The following is a 12142-nucleotide window of genomic DNA, read 5'->3' on the forward strand; positions in this document are numbered from 1 at the left end:
ATAATTCCTAAATTACATAGCACTCTAGGGATGATGGAGAATTATGCCCTATAATGAAGCATACGAAAAATAGTCATCCTTCCAGGAGAGGATTGTCTTGAAATTGTCGTCTATTCTAATCAATAGATGCTCGCGATCAAAATTAAGGGATTCAGTGATATTCCCAATAAGAATTTAGGGATTCAACTGAATATATTGGAAATTTAATTTGAGATATTGAATCTCTGATAATTTAAGAATGTTAACAGTATAAATTCAAGTTGCTTCCTGGTATTTATAGATTTCCTCAGTTTCAGTCTGGTAATCTTATACTCTTTTTGAAGAGTTATAATATTACAGGAATGAAGGGTGTGATTTGAGTGGAAAGGGTGGATCTTAAAAAAATCAAAGTTAGCAGAAAATACGAGACCAAGAGGCGTCATCAATAAAATTGTGGTAAAATTCAGCCTACGCCACTGGAACAAACTTCCAAAATACTTCTGCAAGATTTGGCAAGTTGAAGGCAAGAAGCAAAGCACCTGTTACTCGGAATGCGGTTGCCAAAGTCATCGAAGGAAGGCAAGAAACGGGTGTTGGGTGTTGAGAGCTGACTATGAGGTAGGCAAGCCAATGCCCAAATGAGACGGCCGAGTTGCTTCTAAGCCGTTTTCGGTTAGGTAGGCTGTAGGTTGCCTAAGTAGGTTGAAGATACCTACTGTCTCCAGAAGGAAGTTATTTAATAACTCAAAGTCTTGCGACCGCAGATGCTTTAGTGAAGCGAACTCTATACTAGCCCGACTTTCCACCCTAAGGGCTGCTTCCCTTATTCTTGTCGTAATTCATCTTAGCAGTGCTATTCTTCAGGAAAAGCCTTGTGTTCTTAGAGCGAGAGAGAAGACAATCAACGACATGCCCTCATAATTAATGGCGCAGATCTGTTGATGCTACTCGATTCAAAATGAATAAATGAATTGAACACAAAAGACATCACAATTCATAATTCACGTCTTTATTTGCTTTCAAGACCAAGAGTGATTTATCACTAGAGGACGGAGCATCACAATATTGTTGCCGAGTTACTTAATTTATTATTGTGGAGCTTCACTGAGGAAAATGGGAAGATTGGAAATGAGTCTGCACATGAACACGTCACAAAAGCCCCAAGTGAAACTGGGACCCTTCAAAAAATTATACTGAAATTGATAATGCATTAAAAACATTTATGGTACTACAAAAGTAGATCATTCATTTCAAATCATTTCATATGAACTTATATGTTTTCTACTCGTAACTTAAATAATCAATTTAGATATTACATCTTGTATATAATATTTTCTGATTTCTGCTTCACCTTCCTATCCTGCTTTCTGTACAATTTGAATTTTACCATTTGTTCGTACATTACAATAATACAATTCTCATAACGATCGAATAGTGTAGGATTTACAAATCATTATAAAGATTGACATTCTATGTCATATAGTAGCTCCTCTCTCATAAACCAGTTCACAGTTTTGTAGTGTTTTCAACAATTGATTCAAGAAAATCAATACTTAAAGTCCATCATTATTAGGCCCACATTGATTCTCATTGTTCCTTTTTCATGATAGATGTTCAACCATGATACCATGTTATACTTTCAAGCATTTCCAAAAGTTAAACTACAATGGAGCAGATTTTTTCACATCTTATCTCATCACTTTTGCTCCAGCAGACAACGTGCCAAATTTTGTGGCGAAAAAACAAGCCAAGATGGGGGACTAGGGAGGTGAGGGGGCTGTGGAGTTAGCTTTGAATTTTGAAGAGGTCTCCGTAGGGTGCAGAGGGGGTGGTTTCAGGGTGGGGAGAAGGGGTCGATCAAATATTTATTGGTGCGCCATGGTCAGAGCAGCTGGCGACTGCTGACGTGATAGCCATTTCATTAGCGCACACTTCCACGCTACAAGTCCAACTTATTCTTTTTAATCTTCCCATTCTTCTTCTACCTCTTTCTTCTCTTCTTTTCCGTTTCTTGATCTTGTTCTACTTCTATATTTTCTTTCTTTTGCTTTGTCCTTCTCTTATTCTTATGAAACTTATATAATAAGTTTCTTTCCCTCCATCGACTCCTTTTTCCATCACCTTCTCCTTTCTCTCAGTCTTTCTGTTTTTGTGCCATTTCTTTTTCTCCTGTACTGTTTCTTCATAGTCTTCCTTCTGCTCAATCTCATCTACGTTTTTGATTGTTCTCATCTCAACTTCAAGATCTGTTTCTTCTATTTCTTAAATTTTTTCCAAAAAATATTTTCTCCGTTTCATTCTTTTACTTTATACTTTATTCTCACCATATTTCTTCTTCCTCCGCTCCCCTTTCGCTCATTCTCATACTACTTCTTCATCAATTCATTTTATTCTACTTTTTTTACTAATATTGTTATCCACATAATATGATAAAAAGAAATATTTTTTCTTCGTCTTCTCATTCTTAATTGTTTTCATTTCTCTTCTTTTTAATATACCTCTGCTTCTTTATCCTTCTCATCTTCTTCTGAGTTCATCTGCAGTATTCCATCTATCTTATGTTCTTGCGCCACTAATTTTCTCATTGCACGTATTGTAATACTTTTTCAAAAACTTTATCCATGGAATATTCAGTCATCTTTTTTGTATTGTTTAACTTTTTGTCTTTCTCCTTTCACCATATTTCTTTCATCTCATTTTCCTCAGTTTTCTTCTTCTTCCTCTTATCTGGCATTGCCAATTCCTTACTTGTTTTCGTTCCCTGGGAGCTATCTCACATTCTTCTCCCCCGCCTCACACACCTTCCGAAACTCTCTTGGTCAAAGATTATGAAAAAACCTCAACACGCGGAGAGTGTTCTCTCTCTTCCTCTCTCTCGCACTCCCCCTGTTATCTCCTTTCTTCTCTCCTTGCCACTTCTTGTCTTTTGGCTGTTTCAGCTTGCTACACTGCCGCCACAGCTGTTACTTATAAATGCGATTTGTCCCCGAATATATTGGTTGTTCCCCCCTCTTCTCACAACCCGTCACCCTATGCTTCCATCAACAGAGACATTGCAACCAGGTGGACATCGTATAAAAAGATCAACATTCACTTCTTGAGATAGTTTAGTGAAATAGTGTCTAGAGACAGAATGTTTGCTCAAGTCTCAATCTTGAGAAATAACAATTATACGATGGAGTAATATGTAAAATGAGAATGTTCTGGCCGGTAACGTTATAAATGAAAATATATCATAACATTATGATTTTAATAGAAGAATGAAATCTTCTTCTAAAAGTCAAAAAATGCTTGCTTGAGTCGAGAAAGTTATTTCGATTAAAATGATCAGCTTTAATAATTTTGTCCAGTTGAAATAATCCATTCAATCAAACGATATTTTTGGACTAAAATTCTTGAAAGTGGAATGTAATCATCTTTTGGAAATGTTATTGTTTTTGACATTTGAGAGAAGAACAGTTTTTGGCTGCGTATGTTGCTCTCTCCCAGTCATAACTATATAATTAGCAATAATTGTAGGCCTATAAGTGAGGAGTATACACAAATATTATTATATTGGAATTAATTGAGACAGGGATCCTAGCTACCAAACTGAACAATTGACTTCTGTCAGTTACATAGCAGTCAAATGTTGGTAGATTGAATTCAGAGGGTATCAATTTGAAATTGAGTCACAGTTCTGAACTACCCGTATCTTCCTGAACAGTTCAGTTGGGTTTCATAGCAGTCAAATGCCGTTTGATGATAGTTTTGGTGCGAAGGGTGTGGTTTGAAAGGGTGTGGGAGGGTGGAGAAGGTTGGCAATGTTCAAGGGTTTGTCCCCCGGGAGGAATAAGGTGCGAAAGCCGTGCTGAGGGATTGGGTTTAAACGATGGAGTGGCGTCATTCCTGTGGCAATTTTGGGAGATAACCTTGTCGGAGGTTAGTCTATAAAGCAGCCGGTTCACACGTTCAGGCATCTAATATTCACACCGCGTTTCTACAAGCAACGCGCTAAATTATCGCTGCTATAGGACACCACATCAATCTTGTCATTGAATCAATTTTATTCACAATTGAACCATGGGCACAGTATATTTTACAAAATTGATTTTTTGTAGGCAGTCTTATTGATTAACCATACATTTTTCTGTTATTCCTTATTAACTAGAAATCATCAGACCTTTATTACTCAAGTCATCCAGATATGATTTATCTCTATTCAATAATTTCACTCACTAGGCTTTATCAATTGATCAATTACTCTGTAGAGCTATCATATAAAAATGTGTAACTTGTTTTTTAAAGATGTAAGCCTTTTTGAGCGCTTTAAAATTAATATTTTCTAGTTCATCTTGTCCAGTACTCTTATCCAGCTGGAAGAAAAATACAATATTCTAATTTTCAGAATCGTATATTCTACTTGGAGAATAGTGAATAGCCTATACTTGAATACATAGTGTATATACACATACATGTATTCATACTTGTATACATAGTGGATAATATACTTGAACATAATTATATTCACACTTGAATATAAGAGTCAATACTATTCATAAATTGCTTCCGAATGTTTTTAAGGACTCAGAATTTTGGAGCGTTGACAGTTGTTCTATCTGAATCTGAATCCTAGTTTCCTATAAACTATAATGGAATTAAATTTCCTCCATTAATTGGTTTCAATTTTAGAAGTTAAGTAAATGGTCTATTCAGAATTATGAAAAACAATCTGGATTAGGATTGTTTACATAAAGTGAAAAGGCAAATGTTTTGGCTGAAAACCTTTTGTAAGAACAAGAGTTGTACGTAATTGAATAAATAGAATGAGTTATTAGAGTTGAAAATTATAAAGCAAATAACTCAATTTTGAAAAGAATATTATTTAATTAATCCTTCCATTAATTGAATGAAATACAATAAAACCAAGATGGATTCTAGTTTGATTTCTATCAGTTTTCGACTCCTTTTTGGGCTGATTAACAGTAGGAAATACATGACATCACTCTTTTAACAATTGGCCGGAAAAAGTCTGCATTGCACATCCTGTTGTTCCCGAGTCGGACTTTGAAAAACTGGTGGATTAATAATAATGAACTGTATGAATAATACATGCCTGGCCATCAGATATAATCTTGTCGATGATTATTTGTTATTCCGTTTTTTCAACTGCTTATTATGTGCTCCACCTATTATAATCGCAAAGTATGGGAAAGGTCATTTTGAGTAATTCAGTGTGTGGATTGCGATACATTTCCAAATCGATTAGAATAAAACACTCGAAAAAACACAAAAATTCAAATTCGCAGAATTGGAACACATACATTTTCAGCCCAAAATCAAGTACTTCACACATCTCTCAACTACGTATTTTTTTCAAATTAAAATGTAAATAACATACTATTTATATGAGAACGGTTTCATAAAATTTAAAACAAAAAACAGCGATCATTGTAAATGCATGGTGTGAATTCACTTACCTTGAGAAAAATAGTGGATTCAGGATAGATTTCCATTTGACGGAATGTAGCTGTGTTGTCTTTCAGCACTTTGCCACATTCTGTAACCAAGTGCTGATCAAAGGTAGCCACTTTGAATGATTGCATCACCTGCAACAATAAATTGAAAAATAATTAGATTTACATATCCTCAGTGAACAAGACGAACGTCCTTATTGAAACGTGATAATCTGATACCTTCATTAATTAAATTTCATCAAATATGGTCAAATAATTCATTTTTCCAGAAATCATATATAAATACATTAAATACATATTTGATACATTTTTAAATTCTGTGAAAAGTAATGGAAAATACAAAAACGCAAGTCTGAGCAATCTTGCAGTTTAATTTGCAGTCTTTTGAGAATCTATAGGGATACTTTTTATAAGTCAAGTATTTACTTTTCTTCTGAATCGGAAAGTCCTTCCGATGAAGTACATAACAGTTAAATTTGAGAATCGTATCATACTTTCAACAAATAAAGAAGTTTGAATTTGTGCATGAGCTTGTCTTCAAACTCCCATAAAGAATTAAAATATTGATGATAACCTTGATGCCATGTGCATTGAAGCATGTGTATTGTTTAAATAGAACCATCTAAAAACAAAATGTATCGAGTTAACAATTTATGTATCACCTCTCAACACAGTGATGCATTGTTGGAAATTTGTCTTCTTGCATTCTATGAAGAATGAGACATTGATGTTTGCAGATATTGAATATGGTCGGATACCTCAACATCTCTCAGCATACAATCAAATTATTGCATTTTTTTCAAACAAAGTAAAATTACAAACTGGCACAGATAAAATTTCTGAAACGTGATAAATCCTCAAATTTTCAGTTCACAGATTTCAGGTTAGGAGCTTACGACTTAGAGTAGGCATGTGTGTGGGTAGGAAAAGCGAGCGCATTGTTTCCCAGTGCTGCTGTCCTAAAAAAGAAAACTGACAGCCCCAACAAAAGAGGATGATTGTGCAAAGTTGCAAGAGTGCAAGGGGGTTGAGCGGAGAAGAAATGAAGAATACGAGGATATTTTGAAGAGGGGTGTTCGTGAAGCAAGATCTGTTGTTTCATTAGGCAAGGGAGTGTATGCCCGCACGCGTGTGAGAGTCGCGAAGCGTCATTAGTGAGTGTGTCCGCGTTTTTGCCGGCTAATCGCCCTGCAGTCTTAACTTATCTGAATGTCCGGCTAATTTAGCCAGGCGGCCAACTAATACCGCACCCGTTAATCAGGGTTTTGTCCGGCTGAGTTATGTAGGGAATATGCCTCCACCTCCACCTCTTCTACTGCCTCCAAGATGACGTGCCGCCCCCGGGGGTGGCAGCAGTCACTCGTCCGTCTTCCAGCCAAAAGTGTTTTTGCCGGACGGTTTTGTGTTGCCTTAACACCCCCCCCCATAACCACTAACAACTCCTGACGCTCACGTCTAATTGTTGCTTATCAACCTGGAGGTTGCTTTCTGCATTTGTCACCAACCTATTTGTCTCTCAGTAAGCAAGCGGCTACTCTGAGATTTTTTACTTAGAGCACCCCTTTACTTAGACTGGGACACACGTCTCTTTATTCATATCATTTTTGATGATGGAGGAGACGGCGGTCAGTGAGAGACACGGCTGCTGTCTCCTGCACAACTCTTTGCTAAGTGGCCAACATAAAAAGCGCACGGCAAACTTTAAACAGAGCCTTTTCTTCTAATGCATCTGACGGTCTTTTATCTTACGCGCTTCAGTATTTTATAACTTGAAATAATAGAACAATCCAAATCAATTGTTACTTGTTCATTCACAGAAACTTACTTGTTACTTGTTCATTCATTTTTTCAGGATGATGTCTAAAGAAGATTTCGATTCAGCGGAAGTGGATTGATGAGATAAAAAAAGTTTGAAATGACATGACATTGACATAATCAGACAAATATATGCTTGGCAGGATTCGAACCCACAACTGTTTTGCATCAATCTATCAGGGGTCAATAGTGACTTATGGGCCTAATCTATCGCAGTCCGTGATAAACAATTAATCTAATCGAACTGGTATTATAATAAGACTTAAGTCTCATTAATAAGGGCTTTACAAATATTCTTGAATCGCTTTCTCTTCAACAAATACTCATATACATTATTATGAAAATAGCCAACTTGAAATAATTTTTATTTTAATAATGAAGATTCATATAATTTAGAAACCACAATTTTTATTCATATTTTGATTACTAACCCGACAAGCAATGTGACATTTTAATACAACAAATCCCTCATTTATTTTTTGTAATGACATAAATTTGTTATTAAAGAAACGTAGGTACTCTGAAAAATTCACAACTGGAGGGAATTAGCAACGGTCGAACAAAACTTGGAAAAATGTTAGTAAAGCAATGGATTCTACTTTCAAGGTAATAAGATTTTCTATGAGTTTTCCCCAGATTTTGTGAACATTTCTGCAATGTCCACTCAACAATTCACAACCGAAGTAAGCAACGCCAGAATCGGTAACGGCCGAGGAGAAAACCGAATCACAGAAAAATCTCGACAAAGCAGTGGATTCGACTTTTACGAGCTTCTAATGCGGATAATTGTCGAAAGCAGCCGAGGGAATGCACAGTCAGATAACGAGCGGAATATCGACGCAGTAAACAAACATTGACATTTACAGGGCACAGCGAACAGGCTTACAAGAAAATAAAAATAAGGTCTACGAATATATATGTATTGGGACTGGACTGAAGTCTGTTGCCAGGGGCGCACTTGCAATAAATATATATAAATAATATAGCGATGTGAGTTGGAGCGGATATTGTTTACTCGCCGGAGAGGCGCTATTTAAAACTATTAGCCGCGGGAGGATGCAGCCGCCAACCTGTGATTAGTGCATTGTTCTCCTGGGCAACTATTACCGGCCAATATTATTATAGAATTTGAAGCAGTTGTTGGGGCTCCAGGTTTACGAGTTCTCCCCACCCCCTCCTAACCAGTTGCAGGAGGAGAGGAGGGGAGGAGTCGCGCAATTGAAATGTTAGCCGCTCTTCAGTTTTACGACGCTCTAACCATCGCTCTTCGCTCGACGCGCGAGTTCAATGTCTTCATTTTCAGACGGAAATTCTGCAGTCAACCTCTCAACAAGCCATGAATCTGAGTGAGGCTGCTGCTTCAACCAGACAACAGCGCCTAATCTACGATGACTTGTCCTGACTGGAGAGTAGTGGACTTATTCAATGAGTAAGACTACAGGAAAATTTGGTTGTATTATTTACAAAGTCAGGTAGGAGATGAGAGGGAAGTTTTGGTATTGGCCTTTATCAATAATTTGATGGAATATCTTATTAAAATGTATTAATTCAGGGCTACTTTCTTTTATTTATAAAATAGAATTATAGTACCCTTTGAAATTAATAAAATAACATATTAAGGATACAAATTATAACAAATAGTTCTAGTTTTCACACCTTCGTCAGGTTTCAAATTTAATATTTGGGATTTATTTTTAAAACCTGACGATGTTGTAAACACTGAAACTAGTTGTTATAATTTATATTCTTGATCTATTATTTTATTAATTTCAAAGAGTACTATAATTCTATTTTATAAATTTCTGGAATATGTTTTGTTGCTTCAGCATTCTAATCCAGTAGCGAAGATAAGTCTACAAAATAAAAGATTGATTATTTAATGGATGAAAAATCAACTGGATAATTTAATTTGGACTGTTTATCGAAATCATGGAAAAAAGAAGTTTTGGAATCGGTCCTACTTGCTGTTGCTGTGATTTGAGTCATAAAAACATTGCACGCCGGCACTTTGTCAATGGGATATTGGGCTTCTCGAACATTAATTTGGATTAATGATCGAAATCAGAGAGTTTAATTGTCTTCTAATTTTTCTCGTTTTCTATTGTGCCTATTCAGTGATGATTTTAATGAAACTTTGAATACCAACAATTAGAATGATGAATCCTTCAAACTGGAGAATGAGATTTCTGACACCAGGATAATGTTTAGTGAATGAGGTACCGGTACACTATTGGTTCTCTGTAGCCAGAGATAAAATAGCTAGTTTTAATGTAAATAATGAGAAAGGAACTGATATCTACTTCGAGAAAAACTAAGCTGTAGAATGGAGAATGGTTTTGGAAAAAGTGAATATAAAAAATCGAAATTGAAATTGAAAGGAAAAATTGAAATTTTACATTTTCCAGTAAAAACTAACCTGATATTGAATTCATTGGCAGGAGTTTGACCATATTTACTTATCAAATTTTCAGAAATTACAAGTGAAAACAAGAAAAATCAAACACTTCATTTCTTCCTGATTGGAATTCCAAATCTTATCGTCATCACTGGATAGTTCATATTGATCAATCAATTGTCCCCAAACAAATTCGTGTTCATTATTATTTTCCGGAATTGATCTTCAATATTATTGAATTCTATGAATAATGTCATAATTTTTTTCTAGAATTATTATTAAGTTCAGTAATGTTAATACTTCATCAATAAAATTTGTTTCAATCAACACTTACAGCAACTTTGAAATCTCTGATGAGAGTGCTTGACGAAACTGGGATGGCCTTTTCGCCTCTCACTTTTTTACGTCTGGAGCTGCGTCGCACAAAAGAATTCGACTTCTGAATGATCATCTGCAGCTGGGCTTCAGGTTCAAGCTTCATCTTTTTACCCTAAAAAAACAAAAAAGAATTCAGATATATTTTCATACAATCACAAAATTCTAGAGCTTTGGAACTATTCAAATGAAATAACAAAAATAATCAAATAGGTACATCAGTACAAAATAGAATAATTTTCAAATTTGTGTTCACTAGAGGATATTCTGCGAGGGAATACGTTATTGAATAAAACATTTTTGCAAATGTTGTTTTATGGTTTACTGTTTATTTGGAAAATATTCACAATTTAACATTAATAGTGTACAGTATCGCGTAATCTCGTTATCTTATGTTATGTTAATTGGAAAGATTTAAATTATTAGCATTCAATAGGGAAAGACTTGTCTATCTGCTACTGAGATTATCAATATTAAGTTCAATGCTTGAACTTTCATAATTCTGTATTAACTTTTCAAAATTTATGGTAGCCCAATGTATAATAAAAATGTAAAGCACAAAGAAAATTGTTCCAGTATAATTAAAAAAAGAGAATTATATTCTTCTATATACTTTCAATGCTTAATTAGAATGTTTTTTTCTCTACAATCCTCAAAAGCAATGACCATAGATGAGTTATTTCTATGATTTTTATGGGAAACCATAGTTGGCTAGGTATTTTTCCTCCTTTCTTCCTTTTCAGCACACCCCATCATAAAGCCTGTTTTTGTAAAATTTGTTAAATTTATACTTTTTGAGTTGTTTTGTATATTGATTAATTTTGTGTATCTCGTGTTGATTTGCATGAAAATTGATTGATTGATTTCATTCCAGACTTGATTGTGGGGACACTCAACACACTTTACAATTCATTGACCTCAGAACAGTCATGTTTCTTTGTATTGTGTATCGAATCGTTATGTTTAAATATCACCTTTTGAAACGAAGAGTATAAATGAATGAAATGGAAAGAACAGAATGTGATATCCACATAATATAATATTACACTGGCTTCGTACTCAATGACAGCGAAATACGAAAACCGCAAACAATTCAAGCTCACATGAACATATCGCCTCGAGACTTGTGTGTTTGAGTATTCTTGTATGTAATTATTGTTAGTGCAATTCCCAAAAAGAAGCAGATTCCTTATCAAGCGACGGGTGTCTGAGAAAGGCTACCATTGGCTATAGTGAGATTCATAACATACTTTCAGCATTCCTTACGAATAAAACGAACGGTTCCCATTCATGCGATGCTGACTGTTCAAAGTGGAACCCACTGTAGAGAAGACTATGTTACTAGTAGATGCTGCTGAGCCCCAAGGCAAGAAAGGACTAAGGAATGGTGATTGTCGATGGATAGAAGGAGAGAGAGTGGAATAAGAGAAGATGCTGAACTGAGCCAAAAGTAGATACAGCCACCAGATAAAATCCGTAGCAGCGCCGGCTACTGAAGCAATTACCCGAGGCAGGTGTTAATTTTCAATAATAAATCGATTTTATTCGTCGATGACAATAGGAGCGCCGTTTTTCGGGATGTGTTATTTGGAATGTAAACCGTGACTGGTCTAATTTAAATACATCCGTTGCATATTCATCGCACCAGGTATGGCATTACCCTTTCACCGGCCTTATCGCTGCGATTGTCGCTTATTTATGGGCGGATATCTTCGGAGGAGCGAGACATGATTTCAATCTCGTGAATGTGGCCGTGAAATACAGCAGCAGTCATCCCTTTTCGTTGACCGCGGGCGAGATAACCGCACCAATTAACTGCTGATTATTGTTTTTAAACGCGTACCTTCAGCCTCCTCCACTATTCACGGCCAACAATTAAAACCGGGAGTCTCTCTACTTGTCAATGGAAGGCCGAAACAAGAGTGCCTTCGACACACAAAGAAAAACAACCAAGCTGTAAGCACACATTCTGCTGACGAAAATTATGGTAGTCGGACATGGTAAGAGTGAGAACCAATGAAGAATTTTTCAAAATGAAAGGTAGAGAGTGAGAGACAAAAATATGGAAAGAGTGAGAGTATGAAAAAGGTAGTCTATAGGAAAGAGAGAAAAGTGATAGAAA

At 35.7% G+C, this 12142-nt stretch overlaps 1 protein-coding gene across 1 annotated transcript in view; it reads right to left on the reverse strand.

Moving 5' to 3' along the window:
• The window catches only part of LOC111058345 (ubiquitin carboxyl-terminal hydrolase 48), a 142022-nt gene that overhangs the window by 35381 nt on the left and 94499 nt on the right, over positions 1-12142 (reverse strand). Inside the window, exons 17-18 of the mRNA XM_039435540.1 lie at positions 9980-10135; positions 5439-5567 (exon numbers count right to left, since the gene is read on the reverse strand). Of these exons, the coding sequence (XP_039291474.1) occupies positions 5439-5567; positions 9980-10135 (285 nt within the window). The remainder of the gene's footprint in view (positions 1-5438; positions 5568-9979; positions 10136-12142) is intronic.

The sequence above is a fragment of the Nilaparvata lugens genome, chromosome 1 (genome assembly GCF_014356525.2).
Source record: "Nilaparvata lugens isolate BPH chromosome 1, ASM1435652v1, whole genome shotgun sequence".
NCBI classification, from domain to species: domain Eukaryota; kingdom Metazoa; phylum Arthropoda; class Insecta; order Hemiptera; family Delphacidae; genus Nilaparvata; species Nilaparvata lugens.